The sequence below is a fragment of the Chelonoidis abingdonii genome, chromosome 1 (assembly GCF_003597395.2).
Source record: "Chelonoidis abingdonii isolate Lonesome George chromosome 1, CheloAbing_2.0, whole genome shotgun sequence".
NCBI lineage: Eukaryota > Metazoa > Chordata > Testudines > Testudinidae > Chelonoidis > Chelonoidis abingdonii.
The window spans coordinates 262,074,268-262,097,940 of record NC_133769.1 but is presented as its reverse complement, the minus strand read 5'-3'; the positions used below and the strand labels follow the sequence as shown (position 1 = coordinate 262,097,940).

Genomic DNA, 23,673 nt, shown 5'->3' with positions numbered 1-23,673 from the left:
TGAGCCAAGGATTTTGAAAAGCAATCAATAGTTTTTACCAGCAGCTTCCCAAAGCAAAGGTAACTTGAAGCTGTTTTCCTTGTGAAAATCTGGACTTAGAAATGCTTCAGGAGCTAAAAGTGATGCAAAACGTTAGTGGGAAGACCAGAGAAGAATGAACTAAAGGGGGAGTCATAATATATACTAAAAATAATATGCTGTATCTGGGACTGCATCCTTGTCACACAAGATGGATATTTCCCTGGCTGCCCCCTAGTACAAACAGACCAGCCCCAATTAACAAAGGCAAGCCCCTGAAAATGCACCCACTTTGGATAACTCGATCACGTGAATGGTATGGTCCTGGGAGCATCATGTTTATACCTATGGACTGTGATGCTCTAAATCTGACATCCCTGCAAGTAGTCATGGATAAACCTGCTCCCTTCCATCTCCAACACATCTTGGTCCCGTAAGCGTGTTTTAAAATTAGCTTGGGTCATATTAATTTTTAAACACTTTCTTATCAATGTGAACTTTATTTTAATCAAATATAGAAACCATATCTAGCCTATGCAACTTTAACTGATTTTAATCACAATTTGGCACCGTCAGCATTGGCCAGAGGGGAAAAGAAATAATTAAAGGGCAAGGTTAGCTAAAGCATGCTTCTGAATGTCCCCTTCAGCTTGGTTAGTGGGGAAATTCAGCATGGAATTGTTCCGAGGTCTAGTGTGGACGCACCCATAGTGTAGACAGCCTCAGGCCTCTTATTTCCACACTCTTACAGAGCTTAAAAAAAGAGAGAGAGAAAGATTGAGGGTTGGGTGACTTTGTCATCTGTTAAGACAAAAGACTTTTTTCAGACAGCTAGCTACCTCATTGGTTTTGTCTAAATAGACTCTGTGACTGGCACAAACCCTTGTCTCACAAAATCTCCTGTTTGTGGCATTGCTCAGGACTGAATAGTGCCATGCTTTGCTGCTCTGAGTAGGAACGCTCCTAACACTTCTTTGTACAACACTCCAAATAATTTTGCTCCGCATTAGGCTTTGCCACTGCATCATCTTATATTGGTACTGGGGATATCTACCCTGTATATTATGGTCCTCTTTCCCACAGTGGTTATTCTGATTTAGGGTGACCATATGTTAAGAGGAAAATATCGGGACCGCTGCAGGGAGCGTGAGGGGGGAAAAAGGGGAGGGGTTTCTTTTACACTCACCCGTCCGGGACTTCAGTGGCAATTCGTCGGAGAGCCCTTCGGTCACGGACGGTCTTTGGCGATATTTCGGTGGGGGTAATAAACCTTGCCGCCAAAGACAGAAGCACCTGCTGCCAAAATACCGCCAAAGACTGTCCGCGACTGAAGGACTTTCCGCCGAATTGCTGCTGAAGACCAGGAAACAAAATATCGGGACAAATGGCGTCCCGACCGTACTCTGGTCGGGACGCGGAACAAACTCCTCAAGATTGGGACAGTTTTAAATTTTTGACCAGAGTATCTCTATCACATGGTTCCATAAGAAGGCATCAGCAACATCTGAATTATTTCAAATCCCGCTCCGCTATATGAGAGAATCCCATCACTGGCAGAAGATGGTTCCATTAAAGAATCTAAAATATCAGGATTTCACAACTTTGGCTTGGTGTTCTTCCCAGAGGATGAGCAGTCTAAAAATAAAATCTTTAGAAGATGATTTATCCTCACTGCAGGGATTTTCTTCTAATGGGGACCGCTCTTATGATTCTGAGCCTGCCAGTATTCCGGAGTGTTAGCAGAATTATTTTTGAAGCTGAATCATGTGTCCTAAATAATTCACAATATCCTCCTCCAGCAGCCATTTCTTAACTGAAAAAATGTAATTTATTGGCTTCTAGAGAACCGTCAACTGAATTCTAACTGGAATCCTGCTCTCTCTCTCTTTCTGGGAGAACTCAGAATCCTTCATTCTTTCCTAGACAAGAATCTTTCTACAGTTTGATTTACAACATTTAAGAATAAAACTGAAAGGGTTCCGCCAGCTAGAACCCTTCATTGAAAAGTAGTGAACATCCTTCACAAGGGAAACCACTAAACTCGCCTGGATTTTGGGAATAAAGCTCACCTCTTGGGGATAACAGACTGCCACGGGACGAGCTCCATTTGTTGACTTACAACATACTGTACTCTACACTGCGAGTTAAAACCTGCATTCAGTGTAACCAGTGCAGGTGGTAATACATGAAACAGTCTGAGTCACTCCCAGTATAGTCTTATTACTATTATTTATATTATCATAGCGACCCCACTGTGCTAGGCACCGTACAAACCCAAACAAGAAGACAGTCTCTGCCCCAAAGAGCATCCTAGTAAATTTTAAAATTTCAATTGGCCCCATGAAGGTCATATTTGCCAATTAACAGACAAAACAAAAATGGACATGTTTATATTGACCTGAAAACTAATACTTTGTGATTACAGCTCAGGAATTTTTGCATTAGAGCTGCAGCAGTAAGAATCCAGGGCTGAGTACTGTCTATACTTGTAGTCTCAGAAAGTTAAACTCAAACATATTGGGTCACAGACTGGGTTTAAACCAATAGTGGCATTTGGAAATTTGATCAACCATGGCTCCAACATTACAGATATACACAACTGCAACAAGAGCTTCCTCCAAGCAGAATTGTACTATGGGCATTGCAGTTCTATGATTCTTTTATCTCATTCTGATCACTTTGCAAATCCCCATGAATTTAAATTTACTGCTTAAGCAAGCTGTGCTAGGCCTATGTTTATATACCACAAACTACGGGTCTTATTCTGCAGCCCTTACTCACAGGAGTAGTTCAGTGAACACAATGGGACTTCTTGCATGAAGAAGCAGTACTCAACATGTATAGGGGCTGGGGATGCAGAATCAGGCTTTATTACCACCAACTTTGGAGGAAGTCAGAATAGGGTGACCAGATGTCCCGAACAAATCGGGACTGTCCCGATCTTGAGGAGTTTGTCCCGCGTCCTGACCAGAGTACGGTCGGGACGCCATTTGTCCCGATATTTTGTTTCCTGGTCTTCAGCAGCAATTCGGTGGAGAGTCCTTCAGTCGCGGACAGTCTTTGGCGGTATTTTGGCAGCAGGTGCTTCTGTCTTTGGCGGCAAGGTTTATTACCCCCACCGAAATATCGCCGAAGACTGTCTGCGACTGAAGGGCTCTCCGATGAATTGCCACTGAAGTCCCGGACGGGTAAGCGTAAAAGAAACCCCTCCCCTTTTTCCCCCCTCACGCTCCCTGCAGCGGTCCCGATATTTTCCTCTTAACATATGGTCACCCTAAATCAGAATAACCACTGTGGGAAAGAGGACCATAATATACAGGGTAGATATCCCCAGTACCAATATAAGATGATGCAGTGGCAAAGCCTAATGCGGAGCAAAATTATTTGGAGTGTTGTACAAAGAAGTGTTAGGAGCGTTCCTACTCAGAGCRGCAAAGCATGGCACTATTCAGTCCTGAGCAATGCCACAAACAGGAGATTTTGTGAGACAAGGGTTTGTGCCYGTCACAGAGTCTATTTAGACAAAACCAATGAGGTAGCTAGCTGTCTGAAAAARGTCTTTTGTCWTAACAGATGACAAAGTCACCCAACCCTCAATCTTTCTCTCTCTCTTTTTTTAAGCTCTGTAAGAGTGTGGAAATAAGAGGCCTGAGGCTGTCTACACTATGGGTCCATCCACACTAGACCTCGGAACAATTCCATGCTGAATTTCCCCACTCACCAAGCTGAAGGGGACATTCAGAAGTATGCTTTAGCTAACCTTGCCCTTTAATTATTTCTTTTCCCCTCTGGCCAATGCTGACGGTGCCAAATTGTGATTAAAATCAGTTAAAGTTGCATAGGCTAGATATGGTTTCTATATTTGATTTAAATAAAGTTCATATTGATAAGAGAGTGTTTAAAAATCAATATGGCCCAAGCTAATTTAAAATCATGCTTGAAAACAGTTTGCTATAAAACAGTATGGTATATCATAGCTGATACGGTAATTGAACTGCCTCTGGTGCTCACCTGTGCTAAGGGGTATGTGAATCTCCTCAAGATATAAAGTGAGTAGTTTGTCAACCCTGCCATCAAAGACAATGTAAATTGTTTGGATCACTAAGAGGAAGTTAAAGAAAGCTAGAAAGGAAGACTTCAATAGAGTTACGACAATTTAGACCAGTTGATGAACTGCTCCCATGGCTTTAGGGAAAATTTAAAGGTAAGGTACCCAGAGAGTGAGTTCCAAATAGACTGGGCAATACAACAACTGTGGTGAGTTGTGGAGAAACAAGACTGAAAAAAGAGTAGGAGGCAGACGGAAGAAATCTTTCTTTGAAGTTATTTCTTTTTCCAGGATGCCAGGACCCCAGGACAGGCAAGCATAAAGCAAAAGAAGTCAATTACAGAGCATGTTAGACACAAACAATCTTGTTTCTCTTCTCATGACTGGAAATAATGCTACTAATAGATAAAAGTTTCTCTGCTGGATTTAGTGAATTTAGAGTTAAGAGCTATGTCAACAACAGAATAATTACACATTCACAACTCCAGTATCTTTCTCTAATCCAGATGTTTCTCTGTTGGAAAACACCACTAGGGTTTTTTCTTTGTTAATCTGTTTATACACCTCAGCATTATCCTCAGGTCTCATTTTCCATTGGCACAGATGACTTTCCCTACCATGACTCAAATCCTTTTACTACATTTATAAATACTGCTGTTCTGATTACAGCTTTCTGTTGAACACTATTTCAAGCCCAGTGCACGTGATGCTGAGAGTTAAAGGACTCCAAGAATGATTTGTAATCCATCACAGTTTTGGTGCTTCTGAAAATTATCATCAGACATCATCTCACAGAATTCTGTCTCACCTACTTACCTCACTCACCTTCACCCAGATTTTGGGGGTTCTGATTCCAAGGTGTGGTGTTTTTCTATTTTTAGGCATATATGCACATGCATACCAAAGTAACTAACTAAATCTTTTCTATTATCAGAGGGGTAGCCGTGTTAGTCTGGATCTGTAAAAGCAGCAGAGAATCCTGTGGCACCTTATAGACTAACAGACGTTTTGGAGCGTGAGCTTTCGTGGGTGAATACCCACTTCTTCAGACGAGGTAGTGCGACAATTTCCAAGGGCGTGTATAATGCTAGAAAGAAGCTAGAGTAAACGAGGTTAGTTCAATCAGGGAGGGTGAGGCCCTTTCTAAGCAGTAGAGGTGTGAAAACCAAGGGAGGAGAAACTGTTCTGTAATTGGCAAGCCATTCACAGTGGCTTTGACAAGACTGTGAATGGCTTGCCAATACAGAACCAGTTTCTCCTCCCTTGGTTCTTCACACCTCTACTGCATAGTAGAACAGGCCTCACCTCCCTGATTGAACTAACCTCGTTATCTCTAGCTTGCTTGCTAGCATATATACACCTGCCCCTGGAAATTTCCACTACCTGCGTCTGAAGAAGTGGGTATTCACCCACGAAAGCTCACGCTCCAAAACGTCTGTTAGTCTATAAGGTGCCACAGGATTCTCTAAATCTTTTCTATTTTTTTGGGATAAATAAATATAAAAAAGACACATGATCTCAAAATTCTAAGGAAAGCAGGTGAAGGATGAGTGAGAATTCTGAAAGACTATATCTTCAAGGAGTAATAATTAATGTTCCCTTCCAATCGTTTCATCCAGGGCAAAAAAAAACCAGTTTAACTACTTAGAAACTTCCAAAAATCCAATTACAATTAAAAACGCCTACATTTCCGAACTTATTTAAAAAAAAAAAAAAAGAGTCAATTTGTATTATTTAAGGTAAAATTCATTTTCAATGACCTTTCTTAATTTATTTGGAGAAAACAAACTTGGTCATTGTAGCAATGCATCTGTATCTAAGTTTTTCTCCACATTTTTAAGCATAAAAGCAGGCCATGAAAAGCTGAAAGCCAAATACAAAATTTAAGAAGATTAAATTTAAGCTGTTACTTACCAGAATGTAGAAAATAATTTCCCCATTGTTCACACTGATGATAAACCTCACACTGTGCAATTTCATTTTCATGATGTGGGAAAGCAAGATCTATGCCACCAGTATGGATATCCAGTTGGCTTCCAAACACTGTACTGTAACAATATTTTACTGGTCAAAACCAGACCACCACAAGAGCCTTTGTAAGGCAATGCAGTAATTAACAGAATGAAACACTTTAAGTCTAAATTCTTTCTCCAGTTTATTACAGTAACAGAATAAGTATTCTAAAAAAATACTAAAATCTCAGCAATTTGCCAATTTTCACTTTCCGCAAAAATGAACATGTTTTCTTTATAGTCAGCAATTTTTTATTTTTGTTTAGATTAAAGAATTACAAATTACAATATCTTTTCCTTGTTCCAGTTAGCAAATCCACATCAATCACACACACATGCAGGCACACAGACGTGCACAAAATTAAAGATCTAGGAAATCTGACCTCGAAATTGTAGAGCACTCGATGTGCCAGCCAGGTCTTCCTTTTCCCCAAGGAGAAGCCCAATAAAGTTCTTGAGGTTTGGCTGCCTTCCACAGGGCAAAATCTTTGAGATGTCGCTTATCACTATCAACTGCCAATCATTTATTATTTGTTAATAGGATAAGTCTCCAAAAAGAGTAAATGCATGAACCATTCAGAATGTCAGTAAAGGGAGCTATCCAGATTTTACTCTTGAACAGACCCTTCCATTTTCCTGTATTTTTTTCCCTATCCTGGAGGACAGACATGTTGGACACAAAGTGTTCAACAAAAATAATATCCTGAACAATCTACTGTGAGCTAGAAATGGACTCTGATTCATCCATCATCCTTAAGGCAAGAAGGGATCATCAGATCATCAAGTCTAACTCCCTTTGTAACACAGGCTAAAGAATTTCACCCAGTTCCCCCTGTATTGAACTCAGTAACTTGTATTTGACTAAAGTATATCATCTTATTTATACCAAGCTGATCTTAGCTTCCACTAACAGACTCACACCTAACATATTTCTAACTCTATTCCATCCAGAGATAACCGGGAAAATATAAAACAATCATTTCTCCTAAACACCGGTGATCCGGTGGTTGCAGAATAACTTTCCTTCCAATTTTTCAGCAAGAAAACTGTATTTAAGTGAAGTAAAGTCAGGAAAAAAAAACCCTTAAGTACCTACATCGAGAAAAAATGATCAAAACTTCTTTAGCACTAAATAAACATTATCTACGAATTAAAGTTACAAAAGAACTATGGCTGAGTAGGAGATGCACTGTTTGTATTGCGTTAACCTTTCATATTAGGATTTCATACACACGCTAGTTAAGCCTCAGAAAACGCATTTAACTAAAACAAAGTATTGATCCAAACCAGTCCATATCAACATACCCATTTCCTCTTGTACATCAGGGTGAATACTTGTTAACTTTCCATATCGTTCTCCCCTAGATTTGACATCAAAATAAACATTACCTGTTAGAAAACAAACATTGAGATTTATTACAAAGATACGGAGCATGCACTTTGCCAGCGTGGTGAAAAGGTAAACACTTTTCCTGAGTAAAGCATCTGTTGCGTACCGTTTCCTAAAAGAATCATTCTGCTCTGAAAAGTAACTGCAATAATGAGAGCATGGGTTTCCATGTTTACCATGTCTCAAAGACTACAGATTAAGTTTGCTTGTCTCGCACATAAGACTATTTTTTCTAACTGCAAACCCACCCTAGGATATAAAAGTCATGGTGGGTTCTTTTCTGCTCACATAACATTAACTGTACTCTTCAGGACTCAGAAGAAGCCTCTCACAGGTGTAGTTAACCCGCAGCCGAGGTCCCCCAGCAACCACAAGCCCTGCTTCTAAAACCCTACTATGCACTCTGTTTTGCAAAAGATGTGCTCTGCAATGCATAGGGGATGCACGTCTTCCCATAGGGACTACCAGGTTCTTATCTTGCACAAACCTCTGGTGTGTGCCAGTTCCATGGTTTTCTAGCCCAGAATTTCCCCACAGGAATTATATAATTCAGTCAATGCCCATAAAGAACAACATTAAAACTCAGTTACATTTAAATTACAATATAATTATACATGTTCTTAGCATTGTATACAAAGTGTATTAAAGTTATTCACAGCATTTTCCTTATTAGTTATCAATCAAAGGAAGAGATGTTATTATCTGAACTGACCCCAAAGTGGTATGGTCATAACTCCAATTAAGAGAATGAATTTCTTGCATACACATTAACATCAAACCGTATTGCTAGAAGTCTTACCTTCGGAAGTTGCATAAGCATGTCCATTAGCTATTATTCGTTCTATAAAAGAAATTATCTGAGGAATATTTTCAGTCACTCTCATATATACTGTTGGGGGAAGAACCTTAAATAAAGAAGCAAAAGGAATATGCTGCTGATAAGCTACTTTAGTTCACGCCAATACTAGCATGTTTAAAGGAACACTGCCAACTTAAAAACATCCCTCAGCATACACTACTACCTGCAGCCCCCAATGGCCTGGGATGGCAAATCGCAGCCAGTGGGAGTCGCGATCAGCCAAACCTGAGGATGTGTGAGGTAAACAAACTGGACCGGACCGCCAGGGTGCTTACCCGGGTGGGCCACGGGCCAAAGGTTGCCAATCCCTGTGCTAGGCGCTGCCCAAACACAGGCAGTATGCAGTACCCATCTTGAAAAGCTTATAACTGTTCATTCATTCCCTGAGACAGTTTCTTCCTTACCAAAAGACACATGTAAACATATGGGGATCAGATGAAATATTATAAAAATTTTAAAAGGGAATTTTAAAAATGTTCACTATGTACTATTTAAAGGATGATTAATGAGAAAGTATTTTCAAATTAGTCAATTAAAATTATAACTTAAAAATCAGGTTGTCATTGTTCCTTTAACAAATAAATGTACTTTATAATAATTTCAGTTTAAGAAGATAAATATTAAATATTTGTACCTTTAATGAAGCCATGTCTTGTTTAAAGTCTTCTTCATAAACTCGGGCAAGAGCTAATGGCGATATGTTCATCTGTAGAAGAGAGGCAGATGAGTGAATCATAAATCAAAATAATACAAAATATTATAGTCTTATTAGTCAGTTAATGGCTAATTGGAAGAGTTATGGGGACCCCCCGAGGTTAAAAAAAAAAAAAAGTAAGGAAGGTTTATTAATCCAACATTCAGTACAGAGGCTATATAAAAGATAGTTATAGCATAAAAGTGATTATTTTATTTATCTTTTTTAATTATAGGAATATTTTAATCCACTTCTTCCTATAGAAAGTGACTAAAAATTAAGTCCACAAACCTTTTTATTCAGTAAGGGACTTCACTTCCAATGCTAAGCTTACCTCATATTCATGGTGCAAGAAAGTCATTTACAACCCTTACCGATATATGTCAGAGTTATAAAACAGAGACTTACAGACACCACACAGGATATTTTTTATCATTGACAATTAATATGATATTTCAACTTTTCATTGCTGTTCCTCAAATATGTGAATGGAATTGGGGAAATGAACTGAAGACAGTCAAATATTTTTGAAAGCATAGTAACACTCCAACAGTATCTACAAGTTTCAAATGTAGACTCTGTTGACAGCTAGGCACAGGGATCTTTACAAAAGTGAATAAATAAGTGGGAAGCAGAAATAAAGAGTCAGTTTGCATTTGATATTACATTTGTCTCAAATACTCATCATACCCAGGGCTTGAAAAATTCACCAGAACAAAACCTTCCCTGGCAAGTGGAGGTGCTATGTCATCTAATTTTGCAAGATTTAAGTTTCTAGTCCTTACGTTTTGGAAAAAAATCTGCTGCATGTGAACCAGTGGAAGGCTGTCTTTCTGAATTGGCAGACAGGAACAACAGAATGAAATTAACAGAACAAAATTCAATTTTATTGCTGCCATTCAGAATCAGGTGAGCAGAAATATATCAGTTTTATTCTGCAGATGCTATTCAGGAATTTTATAAGCAACCAGAGGCAGGCACTAGGGCCAAGATTTTAAAAGGTGACTTTGGATGCCTAATTTAAGACATCTTTAAAAGGCCTGATTTTCACCAGGCTAGTGCTTAGCACAAGGATCAGTAACCCTTGGCATGCGGCTCCCTGGCGGGCCGGGCTGGTTTGTTTACCCGCTGCGTCCACAGATTTGGACGATCCCGACTCCCGCTGGGTACAGTTCGCCGCTCCAGGCCAATGGGGGCTGCGGAAAGCGGTGCAGGCTGAGGGATGTGCTGGCTGCCGCTTCCTGCTACCCCCATTGGCCTGGAGCAGTGAACCGCGACCAGTGGGAGCCACGATTGGCCGAATCTCTGGACGCGACAGGTAAACTAACCGACCAAGCCTGCCAGGGGACTTACCCTGGCGGGCCACATGCCAAAGGTTGCCGATCCCTGGCTTAGCACTTTTTGAACTATCTATCGAAGTAGCCAGGAGTTCGGGAGAAGAGGTAGAATAGAGGAGGCTTATCTCTTGCAGCCGAGAGAAGTCTTGGTGTAAAAGGAAAGCTTCTTCCCCCTTCCAGGAATCACAAAGAAGTTGCTTCAGACACTAGAGCCTCCAAAATGAATCCCTGAACAAGGTTTAGGAGCTAGCACCACAACAAGAATCTCAGTATTAGTAAGACTTCTCACAAGGGCATTGCCCCTCAACCTCACTGGGGGTACCCTTCCTCAACCTGCTTATTGATCTTTGGCTCTCTTATAATGTATTCCATTATCAGGACTTGAAAAACAATCGGGTTCAAAATCTAGAGGATGGAAGGAATCAACAGTAATTAACAGCATGACAGCGTAAAGAACAAATCTTTCCAGACAAAACTAATTGCTTTTTGGATTGAGAAGGAGAATGCAATTATGTCCTGTATCTGGACTTTGGTAAAGCATCTGATACAGTGTCAAGAAATCTTACTTCCAAAATTAATTCCGCTTCCTTTGGATATGAACCCTAACCCCACGGACTAAAAACTGGCTGAAGGATTGAAAACAAATGGTAATGATCAATGCCCACTGAATAAGAGATAGTCATCCTGTAGAGTGACACTCAAGGATTGGTGTTTATTAAATATCTTTTTTTAAAAAGCTGGAAGAATCACAGGAAATAAATGTAAAAAAGGCCTGTTAGGTCATCTAATACATCCTCCTCCTAATGCAGAAATGTCCTTACGATATATTATCCAGAAACGCATTGTTCAAATGGGGATAAAGAGCAAGCTAATTGCATCTGAAGACAATGTTCATGGGAACATTTTGAAGACACCAAAGAAAAAAAGAAAAACACCACAAAAGGTAGCTAGAGAAGTTATAAAGTTGGGATCAAAGCACCACATTCTGGTGCGCTCGGGGTGCTGTTTGACCACGAGCCTTTCCTGGAGCTCTAAACCAATGAAGAAGACTAAAGGGGAAAAAGCAGACGCTAAGCAATCTAGAAGTATTGTGGTTCTCACAGTCCGTTAAACGGAGGCTTGGTTCTGTAAATACCATTTAAGGATCACCAAATCATAGCTGGGATTTATTTTTAAATAATTGTGTGTGATTTCTATTATTTGTGCTGTTGCTACCATAACTCTCCTAAAAGACTTTCCCATCCAGTATTATGACAAAGCTACAGTCCTAACCACAGGATTTGTTACTGATGGCCACTCTAACACCTCCTCCTCTATAAATACCCATAAAATGGTGAGGAGACTTCAGCATGCCACTGTTCTACTAACTGTAAAAAACATCCCTCAAAGTAGAACATATAAGACTTGGTAAAAATAGAATAAAAGGATCAGACTTGTTTAGCATAGTTATAAAAGTTTTGACTGCTAAAACTACTTCAAAGCGCAGACTTCAATCTTGACAAAAGACTGGAGCAAAGGAACCAGAATTCTTTTAAACATATTAAGTCAACTTTTTCTCCAAAGAAAGCACCATGATGCTCTTATGAAAGAAAAATTCTCAAGACAGACACGCACACATTTTAAATGTAGGTCATATGTTAAAGCACTGGCCTGCAGCCATCAAGAAAAAAATATTCCTAAGGGAAAGAATAAGAATGAGCAAAAACTTATTTTATCAAAAGAATAACAAAACCAGTATGAGAAAACTCTCTATATTTACTGTGAATAATAGTTTAAAAAATGGATTTTTTTCCTTGTAATTATTAAATGTTATTTTTGTATGAACTGTCACAATATATCTCACATCAGGAAAAGAACATGCAGTTTGCAGCTGAGATCTATTGTGACAGATTCCCTTGTGTTCCAGAAGGCAGGAGCCACCAGGTTTTAAAACCCAAAAACCTCAATTTAAATCTTTCAAAAAATAATTAGCATTCACAATTTAGCTGTATATTATTAACATTTTATGATCTGATAAGGATTTTACCAAGCAGAAAAAGAGGTAGAATGACAATTCACTAAGCTCAGTTGGTAAAATTGAATTGATTAGCATCCCACTGAGAGCAGTTTACAGTCAAAGCTTTTAATTTAGCCAACAGCCATGAGACAACAGTGAAAACTTCAGGAAAGTTATTAACTACCTTTACTCTAGCAATCTAGGATCCCACCACTGTAAAGACTTATACATAGGGGGAGGGACAGCTCAGTGGTTTGAGCATTGGCCTGCTAAACCCAGGGTTGTGAGTTCAACCCTTGAGGGGGCCATTTAGGGATTTAGTTGGGGAATCGGTCCTGCATTGAGCAGGGGGTTGGAATAAATGACCTCCTGAGGTCTCTTCCAACACTGACAGTCTATGATATCCTTCATGTTAAGCTTGTGAATAGACCCATTTGAGTTCAGGGCCTTGGAAACCATTAAGAAAGGTAGCACATATACAACTGAGAGACAGACCCATGTCAGTGAATCCTTGCCTAGTTCTAGGTAATGTTCCAATAATACAAAAAATTTGTGGTGTTACTCGACCAAAATACAACACAGCCCTCTCAGTCCATTTCATTATACAACTAGACCCTTCCAGGTAGACACTTGAGAGATGCTGAGCGCCTGCAACTTGATTTGATGGAAACTCCATGATTATTTACAGAACAACCATCTTCTTTAATGACCAATTCCAAGGCTAATAGCGACAGGTTAGATAATTTCTGTAAAACAGCAGCTACTATGGACAACTCTCCAAAGTTCATTGGTTAATATTTTCCACCTAGGACTGAGAGGGGTTAAGACAACTCCTCAACTTGAAGGAGAGCCCCAATGACTTTCCACTTTTCCCAACAACCTTGTATTGCAAAAATGGTCCTTCTAGCAGAAGACTAAGTAGGGTTGCCTTTGTAGCCAATGCTATGGCATTTGTTGTACCTATATCTCATTGAGGAACAACTTTATACACTGCCTCCTTCACAGAGCTATATATGCCAGCTCTGCCAGATTCTCAGCCTCTACTAGCCCATGAGTTGAGAGCCCAGGAAACAATTAGCAAGTGATTTTTAAAAACAGTAACAAAATCAAGGTTGTTGTCCAAGACTACTCAGTACATTAAACACTATAAGCTTTTGTCAAAGTAAACATCATATATTTACCTCATTGGCTCTTTTAATTATTTTGTCATCTATGTCTGTAACCCCCATCGCCATGACTACTTGGTTTCCAAAAACTTTAGTTATTATTCTTCGAATAATATCAAATCTAACATAGGAACTGAAAAAGAAAAAGAAAGGCTTTTAAATGTGTATTATTGGTAATAAATCTAAATAAAATTAGTAAACAGCAAAAATCACTCATACAGAAGCTCTGAATGGCCTAATAATGAAAGTGAAAGAGAGAGAGAACAATGATAGCCTTTAGAAAGAGAGAATATATACAAAATGCTACTCCAGAACTAGTTACATTCTGTAAAGAAGTTATGCAAATCTCAGTCTACCCTCTTCTGGTACTAGTGACACATTACATCAAACTTTCTGAAGTGTTTCTTTTCTTTTCTTCATCTCTTTAAAACAATATAGTGAAGTGAGATTGTGTTAACCTAAAGGCTTACCACTAAAATGAACATCACACTCACAATACTCCATACTCAGTTTCTAAAACCACTAATACCTCATTCACATTCTGAAACACTCCTTTTTTCAGGTACTACAACACAGAATTAAAAAAAGAAATCAGTACAAATATGTTCCAAATAAAGTTGTATGGGATCAGCTAAATAAGCACTGACCTCAGTTACACCAATATAGCACGCAAATAGTTTTATTTATACAACAACACAGGTCTTTTTGGATACCAGGCAACAGTTTTTCCAAATGTTTGAGAAGCAACCATTTTAAACTATTCACGAACTTCAGGACAAATATATTGTTTTAACAAAATCCATTGGGGGATGAATAGCTCAGTGGTTTGAGCACTGGCCTGCTAAACCCAGGGTTGTGAGTGCAATTCTTGAGGGAGCCATTTAGGGATCCGGGCAAAAATCTGTCTGGGGATTGGTCCTGTTTTGAGCAGGGAGTTAGACTAGATGACCTTCTGAGGTCCCTTCCAACCCTGATATGCTATGATGCCATTTGCTACTGTAAGAATCTCAGGTCAGACTTCCAAAGAAATGTCTTTGGACTCAGTAAAGGACAGTTATTTCAGAAAGGCTAAGCAACAGCAGCAGCAGCATCTCAGGAAAGGGCGCAGATCTGCAAGGTGATGAGCACCTACAGCTCCCATTGACGTCAAAGGCAGTTGTGAGCATTCAGTACCTCACAGGACTGGGTCCAGAAGGAAATTCACAAATCTACATTTTCCATTCCATCCAGCATGCTGAACAAACTGGAGACTGTGTTTACTGTGTCTGCAAAATTAACAAAGCTCAATTAACTTTGCAGATGTATTTGCACCTTTCACTTAGCTGCCTGGATGTGATGGTGATAACACAATGCCTTCCCAAAAATTCTCCGCCCCACATTATACATCACAAATGTCATATTTGAATAACACGTGGAGAAAAGCACTGTTATTTGCTTGAATTATGCCATACTAAAACATATCTTTGAAAAGGTAGCATATACAACTAAGAAACAGATCACGTTAATGAATCCCTGGCTAATTCTAAGTAAGAGTCTAATAATATAAAAATGTTGTGGTATTAGTCCACCAAAATACGCCAGAGCCCTCTCAGTCCATTTCACTATCAATAAAAGAATCACCATCAATGTCAAAATGCTTAAAATTAAATCCACCAGCTCTGTGGTTTTCTTTGCTAGTGCACATATGAACGTTGCCCTGTTCCCTGCTATACACCGCTACTTTGTTTTTAGAAGAAACATGCAGAAACCTTGGCATTTCAGGGAGCAGGATTCTTTTATTCTTCAATAGCAACATGCTGACTAGAAGAAAGCAGAGAGTCAAAGGGTGGCACAGAAAAGAACCCAGCTCTTGGGATTATTATTGCTAGGAATCACTCAGATGAGAAGCTGGATCCTAGCCAAGCTGAAACCCTCATGTCAGCAAACTGATAAAATTTCAGAAGTCAGTGTTTAAAATCCAGGTTACATTTTGACCCCTTAACAGCAATTCTCTTAAATGGGGGCACATGCTCCGTACAAATGTGCACAGGACCCTGGTTCTGACACCTGGGGGCCGCTGCACAGTAAATAAAAGGGTCGTTTGTTTGTAGGGGGCAGGGGAAATGTAAAGTCATTCTTTTCAAATCCCCCCTGCAGATGATCATCTCATTTCCATTGTTAATTCACTTCTGTATCTGTGCCATTACTTCCTTCATTAGTTGTGTCTGTCGTAGTTTAAAAAGAGGAAAAACAGAAGCTTGTTTGAAGAATCCAAGTAATAAAATGGCATCCTTACTCTTCAAAAAAATAATTTTGATTTTTAAAAGAGTTAAAATACAACTTTAGGGACCACAAACGGTTTAAACAGAGCCACAGTGACAGCAGCATTTCTCTTCATGCTGCTAGAAGTGGCGGGTCTCACTCGTACATTATCGGCCTGGATGCCTCCCCATGCTTTCTAATCAACTGCCTTCCACATGAACCTCCTTCAGCAGCAGATGACTGACCAGCAGCTGTGGAAGCAGGGGTCTAGAGCAGAAGCAATCTACAAGCAGAGCCAACTACAGAGAGAAATTAAAAGAATCCTGCCATCTTAGTCAAATTAATGCTTAAGTTATACCTAACCAAGCAAGGCAATTGGGCAATGTGAAGGCATAAGAACCAGTGCAAAGTTATGCACGTTGGAAACAGGTGTCAGAGTGGTAGCCGTGTTAGTCTGTATCAGCAAAAAGAACAAGGAGTACTTGCAGCATCTTAGAGACTAACAAATTAATTTGAGCATAAGCTTTTGTGGGCTAAAACCCACTTCACCAGATGCACACAGTGGAAAATACTGTAGGTATATTATATACACACATATACACATACATACACACACAGAGAAGACATGAAAAAATGGGTGTTGCCATACCAACTCTAACGAGACTAATCAATTAAGGATGGCTATTATCAGAAGGAGAAAAAAAAACCTCTGTAGTGATAATCAGGATGGCCCATTTCAAACCATTGACAAGAAGGTGTGAGTAACAACAGGGGAAAAATTAACATGGAAAATTAGTTTTTAATTTGTGTAATGAGTCATCCACTCCCAGTCTTTATTCAAACCTAATTTAATGGTGTCCAGTTTGCAAATTATTTCTAGTTCTGCAGTTTCTCCTTGGAGTCTATTTTTGATGTTTGAAATATTTTGACTGTTTGAAATGGGCCATCCCGATTATCACTACAGAAGTTTTTTTTTCCCTCCTGCTTATAATAGCTGACCTTAATCGATTAGTCTCATTAGAGTTGGTATGGCAACACCCATTTTTTCATGTTCTCTGTGTATATATATATCTTCCTACTGTATTTTACACTGCATGCATCTGATGAAGTGGGCTTTAGCCCACGAAAGCTTATGCTCAGGTAAAATTGTTAGTCTCTAAGATGCCACAAGTATTCCTCACACATTGGAAAGAATCATTTGAATTACTCATACATGTTAGTGAATTTTAAATTAGCCCATAACAGCTCAGAAAAAGCCATCAGTGACATTGTGGCCAGTTCAATGAAAGCCCTCTGTACAGCTGAAGTCAACAGAACAAACAATATATGAAAAAGCAAAAGGAATGGGGTAGAGATTGTAATGCAGCCATGTAATCAATAGTGCACCCATACTTTGAATGCTGTGTTCAGTTCTAGTTACCCTATATAACAACAACAACAAAAAAAGGGGGAAAGAGGTAGATTTCAAAGATGGGATATTAAGATGATTAAAGGCATGGTGAAACTTTCACTTTTTACTTATATGGAAGACTGGAGCTGTTTAGTTCAGAGAGGGGACAAAAATAGGTACATGAAAAAATGAATAATATAGAGAAGGTAAATCAGGAACTCCCACATTCCCCTTCTTGCAAAGGGCAGCAGAGAGAAGAGGACAAAAAGGATAGATGGATATATTAGACAGATAATCAGAAAAGAGAGACCAAAACAAGGTGAAATTCCCCGAGTTGTAAAGGGCCTGTTCAACTTTAGACCTGTCCAGGGAGGGAGGGAGGAGAGATGAATGGGAAGAGCAGACATGCAGAACTGCCTCCTCACCATCTCTGAATAAGTGGTGGTGGAAAAAAGAAGGGCCACAGAAGAAGTACATATACAGATCCAGAGGCTCCCAAATCCCTAACTGGGGATACACTGTGTTGGTTCCTGCTATTCTAGCCCACAGAATTTATGCATTAGTTGTGCAGTAGATCGGTAAATTAGTTGTGCATTGTTTTAACAAAGTCCATGAATATTAAACATTCTGCCCCACATTTAGTTTCTAGTACAATGCCTGACTATTTAGGGTTTGCACTAGAAGAGTGACATATGTGCAGAAACAGATAATAGGGGTAAGAAGGAACTGGGATAATAATAAGAAAAGAAACAGTAGCAATTTCTACCTTGAGATCCAATATAATTCACTATGCGAAAGTTATATGGGATATCAAGTTAAGAATGAGCTACTATAGTGTATGTTTTGGTATTCCACTGAACTAAAAGAAGGTATTCACCCATGCTAAAGTACCTTAGAAGCTGACACACAAAAGCTATATTAAAATATAACTTTCTGGAAAATTATGGGTTTCCTCCTCCCAGGCCATTACTAGATACTGCCTTTTGCTATTTGCATTCTATTGACATTTACTTCCCTACTCTCAAAACCTAGAGCATGGGTTCCCAACCTGCGGGTCCCAAACAGGTTTCAGGGGTGTGCAGTGATACTCCCATTTGTTACAATTAGATGGGAGAAGGGTTCTAAAACCTTATGTTGTAATGCGGGATTAACATGAAAGAGGTGGAGAGCCACTCCCGCCCCCCGCCCCCAGGGTGACCAGCTGTCCTGATTTTAGAAGGACAGTCCCGATTTTGGGGTCTTTTTCTTATACAGGCTCCTATTACCCCCCACCCGTCCCGGTTTTTCACATTTGCTGACTGGTCACCCTAAGTACCCCAGAGGGAAAAAAACACTTGAAGAAGAGCCTAGAATGAGATACTGGTGGAGTAAAGAAGTTTATTGATATAGCAAGGTTAATAATTTTCTTGAACAATGACATTTTAAGCTATTCTTCCAAAATGAACAGTGTCAATGATTTATATTCTGATAACCCTCTTCCCCAACAATCTGTAGAACTAAAAATAGGGTTATTTGGAAGTTAAAAAATAATCATATTCCATACTAGGTATTAATTAAAAATAATTCATGTATGGTTTCCTGATTTTCTGACATTTATTAGCTATCCAGATTATTAAAACCCTGTTAGAAAGTTACAGAAAGGATGGAAAACTACAGCAATAAACACACAAAAATACAGCAACACAAGTATTGGGAGTGCAAAAAGGAGAGGTTGCCAGTTCTATGTCTGGACACTTAGTATTTCAAAATCTGCATTTCTACATGAGACACATAGAAATCAATATTATAATTCTCCTCTCAGTTCCTGCCACAGCTAAACACTGAGGGAAATGCAACACAACGGGTTCAAAGAAAGAACATAGTCAAAGTCAGTGAGGCAGCATAAGCTAAGAAGAAATATTTACAATATTAAGTGGCATTTGACATTCATACCACTAACCATGACCTGAAAGACACGTTTCCTCCGAGATGGAGTAAGATGCAATACACTCTGTGTTAAGCAGTGGCGCCGGCACAACTTTTATAATGGAGGTACGGAAGGCAGAAACCATGTATTTGGGTTGTCATTACTACTTCAAGCCAGGGGGTGCAACAGCACTCCTAGTTCCAGCACTTATGATTTTGAGTATCATAGGCATGAACCATAAGAGCTGCTGAGCACTTGCAACTTCCATTGTCTTCAGTGGGAGTTGCAGATATTCAGCACACCCAGTTTTTAGCAGAGCTAGTAGCATTCTTTCTTTAACACAGTTAAGGTATTTTTCAAAGTTATTTCTGCAGTACCAGCACATCATATTATTGTTTGTACTGATCTCTTGGAAGCTTGAAAGTGATGTGTTCACTCTCTCAGAGAAAAACCCTAAATTGAATGTAACCATACAATAAACTACCCTCTCGCCACCAGTGGAGGTAACTCCACTCCAAAATTGAAACAAGCTGTCTAGAAAATCTAAGATCATATCCACAGTTCCTGTCCAAGCTATACGTATTCTTCTCCTGCTCCTGCAGTACAGATGAAAGCTAAACTTCCAAATCAGCAAGAGTTTTGTCTACCGTACAATTGCAGGACTGGCAACTCGAGGCCCCTAGAGTCTCTCTGGCTCACACTAGCAGTTATCATATGCCTTAAATCTATTTTTTTAAAAGATGAAATGCTTCCTTTACAGTTGCCTCCATCCTCCGATCCTACACACACAAACTGGTTTACCACTATAAAGCTGTTAGTGAATTTTGAAGTGTTGGCAGGTTTGTGTGCTTTGGTTTTATAAAACAAAAGGCAATGAATTTTTTATAGGGAGGAAAAAATAAGTCACACTGGCTTTTCAAACAGTTTAAAGAGAAAAAAAGAATTTTTGAACCTACCAACCTTAAAAATGTCCTTTTACAAGGCTAACAGCCCCATACGGTTTTTTCTAAGTGCTGACACAGTAACCAAGCCAAATGAAAGGGAGAAATCATTCTCGCAGCCTATGTTCGTATGTAATGTGATCAAAAGAGCTGCTTATAGAAATCTAACGGTCTTTAACTTGTCTGCACAGAGGCGTTTAGTAAACATGTACTTCAAGCAGTTTATTCTTAAGCATTTATTCATTTTTTTAATCCAAATTACATGCGTCATATCTGCTGCTCTTCTTCCAAAATGTTTAAGACAGATTGATATGGAACTGTCTAGCAAATTAAAGTTCATGTATTATGTATAATTGTCACATTCTGCAGGTATGATCCAAAATTGTATAAATGAAAATATATACAAAAAAACGTTTTCCCCTCTATAGGAACAAACTGCCAAACTGATCAGAACTTGAAAACACCGGATGTATTGACTAACTAGTATATGTCTGACTGAGTGCTAAAATAGACAACAGACCTTCTCCTTCTGTTTCTTTGTACAGTAAATGCTACCAATGGCAGCTGTACGCCCAGCTCCACTCTGGAAAACAGCATACAACATAGAAATACAGAGCTGGAAGTCATCCAGTCCAACCACCTGCACTGAGGGAGGACCAAGTAAATCTAGACATGCCTGACACAGGTGCTTGTCCAATTTCTTCTTAGAAACCTCCAGTGATGGGGACTCCACAATCTCCCTTGGAAGACTATTCCAGAGCTTAATTATCCTTACAGTTACAAAGATTTTCCTAATATCTAACCTGAATCTCCCTTACTGCAGATGAAGCCCATTATTTCTTGCCCTGCCTTCAGTGGGCAACAATAGATCACCATCCTCTTTATAATATATTTGAAGATTTATCAGGTCCCCCCTCATTTTTCTTTTTTTGAGATGAAACAGGCCCCATTTTTTTAACCTTTTCTCCTAGGTCAAGTTTTCTAGACCTTTTATCATTTTTGTTGATCTTTTCTAGAGTCTCTCCAGTTTGCCCACAACTTTCCTAAGTGTAGCGCCCAGGACTGGACACAGTACTCCAGCTGAGACCTCACCAGTGCGAAGCAGAGGTCAATTACCTCCTGTGTCTTACATATGACTCGCCTGTTAATGCATCACACAATATTAGCCTTTTTCACAACTGCATCATATTGTTGATTCATGTTCAATTTCTGATCTTCTATAACCCCCCGATCCTTTTCAGCAGTACAACCACCTGGCCAGCTATTCCCCATTTTGTTCTCGTACATTTGATTTTTTAATTCCTAAGGCCTTGTCTATACTAGAAAATTAAATTGGCTTAACTACTGGTCACTCAGTGGTGTGGAAAATCCACACCGCTGACCAGCACAGTTGATGACTTAACTCCGCACATAGACAGTGCTAGGTCAATGGAAGAATTCTTTCCTTGACCTAGCTACCGCCTTTCGGGGAAGTGGATTAGCTACGCTGCCAGGAGAACACCTCCTGTCGGTGTAGGGAATGTCTACATGTAAGTGATGCTGCCGTGCCACTGTAGCATTTTAAGTATAAACATACCCTTACTGTAGTACTTTGCAATTGTCCTTGTTGAATTTCATCTTGTTGATTTCAGACCAATTCTCTAATTTCTCAATGTCATGTTGAATTCCAACCCTGTAGCATGTAATCAGCAATGTCCAGAAGTCCAACTCCCAGAGGAAGAATTTAGCAAATGAACAGGATAGGGCAGTTGCCAAGCAGCTCCTCTGAACCAAAACCAGCCATTTGTTTCACTGTTGAATAGACTTCACCAGGAAACAATTGCATGATGCTAGCTTTATTTTCTGTCTCTGGTAAGAGGCACCATCTTTCTTAGGTGAAGAAGAGCAGCTTGTCCTTTGGATAGCAATTACATTTCATTCACCTACCTCAGGATGTTGGTTGTCCAGGACTGTTGGACACTAGAGATTTGTCTACACTGCAATTAAAAACCTGTGACAGGCCCATGTCAGCCAACTTGGGCTCACGGGCTCAGGCACAGGGCTCTTTAACTGCAGTGTAGACATCTGGACTCAGACTGGTGCCCGGTTCTGGGACCCTGCGCTCCAGCCCGAACCTGAACATCTATTTCACAATTAAACAACCCCACAGCCAGAGCACTGGAGCCTGAGTCAGTGTTTAACTACTGCATAGACATACCTTAGCTTTCTTCTAGTCCTACCCTGCAGTCAATCACCTGACATCATAGAACATTAATGCAGAGTCTTCCTCCTAGAATTTTAAAACAACTCACCAAGCATGCCCCAGGTGTGCATGATCATACACTGTTGGCCCACAACTATACCTGTGAACAAAGTGAAGAGCTAGTGAAGAACAAATCATAAAACAGTCAAAAGCTGTTTGACATGTTACCTGCTGCTATGGACAACTAAAAATAGATACATTAAGCAAACTGAGTATCACAGTAAAGTGATCAGCTGTGCAGGATAGATCCCTTTGCAATCAGTTTAAAAGCAAGGGAACACTGACAGGCCCTCCCCCTGATCTCACCAGCAGCATTATTTGTAGAGGGCTAGAGTATAACCTTTTATATTTTGTATTGGGCTGCCCACTGGTTAATGCTATTTAAATCGCTACCAGGTCGCCACTCCTGCATTGGCCAGTATTAAGGGTTCTTTGCTTCTGCTCAGGCTGTTGTAGGTCTGGATCCCGGTATCCCGGCCTGTGGGTCTGATCCACTTCCTCCTGACGCCAGAGCAACACCTCGGCGGGGAGGCCTGACTCCGCGCCAGCCCGGCCTCCGCACCAGCCCCTCGGCCGGCTGCCACGGGGAGCGCTCCCCAGCTCGCGGAGCGCAGGCAGCGGGAGGCAGCGGCCAGCCTGGGAGCCAGCCGCGCTTGCAGCATGCTCGCCCGCGCAGCGCCACCACCCTCGGAGCGGCGAGAGCTCCGCGCGGGGCTCGCCAAGCTGCAGGCTCCGGCTGAGCGGGGAGAGCGGCGCCCGCTCCCCATGGGCTGGGGCGTCTCGGCTGGAGGCGGAGCTGCGGCCGCGGCACAACCCGCGCCGGGTGTAGCTACAGCAGCCGCAGCGCCTGTGCCGGGGACAGGGAGGGAGTGGTGTAGCTACAGCCCGAGCGGCAGGAAGGGGAGGGGTCTGGGCCGGGCTGGCTCCAGGCCACAGCGCGCCAAGCGCGTGCTCCGGCCGGCGCGCTGCCTGTTGCGGGAGGGTAGCAGGCGGCTCCGGTGGAGCTGCCGCAAACACGCTTCCGGCAGCTCCACCAGAGCCGCGGGACCATCGGCCCCTCCGCAGAAACGGCTGCGGCAGGGCCACTGGAGCCGCGGGATCGGGGAGCGGCAGAGCGCCCCCAGCGACGTGCTGCCGTGCTTGGGGCGGCGAAATTGCTAGAGCCGGCCCTGGCTCTGGGGCTCTGTCCCAGCGCCGGATGGACTCGGGGAGAGCAGCACGGGGCACCCAGCCGGGCCGCCTGGGGCTCTGCTGCTGATGCTGCAGCGGAGCCTGGTTCGCTCTCCTCCAGCTGGGCTCGCAGGGGAAACTTCCAGCGCCTCAGCAGCGGCCGTACCCGCCTGGACATAGGAAGGACGGGGGGGGTTAGACTTGCCCTTGCGGTAAAAAACGTTGCTACCTGCACTTTCGCCTGTAATCTGCTCACCTACTTA

At 41.0% G+C, this 23,673-nt stretch overlaps 1 protein-coding gene across 1 annotated transcript in view; it reads right to left on the bottom strand.

Annotated features, from left to right (window-relative positions):
- Positions 1 to 23,209, bottom strand: part of CARS2 (cysteinyl-tRNA synthetase 2, mitochondrial) — a 55,164-nt gene extending 31,955 nt beyond the window's left edge. The window contains exons 1-8 of the mRNA XM_032764965.2: positions 22,634 to 23,209; positions 22,290 to 22,340; positions 13,536 to 13,653; positions 8,962 to 9,033; positions 8,268 to 8,373; positions 7,384 to 7,467; positions 6,462 to 6,591; positions 5,981 to 6,114 (exon numbers count right to left, since the gene is read on the bottom strand). Coding sequence (XP_032620856.1) covers positions 5,981 to 6,114; positions 6,462 to 6,591; positions 7,384 to 7,467; positions 8,268 to 8,373; positions 8,962 to 9,033; positions 13,536 to 13,653; positions 22,290 to 22,340; positions 22,634 to 23,007 — 1,069 coding nt within the window. The 5' untranslated portion in view covers positions 23,008 to 23,209. The remainder of the gene's footprint in view (positions 1 to 5,980; positions 6,115 to 6,461; positions 6,592 to 7,383; positions 7,468 to 8,267; positions 8,374 to 8,961; positions 9,034 to 13,535; positions 13,654 to 22,289; positions 22,341 to 22,633) is intronic.
- Between the last annotated feature and the right edge of the window lie 464 nt (positions 23,210 to 23,673).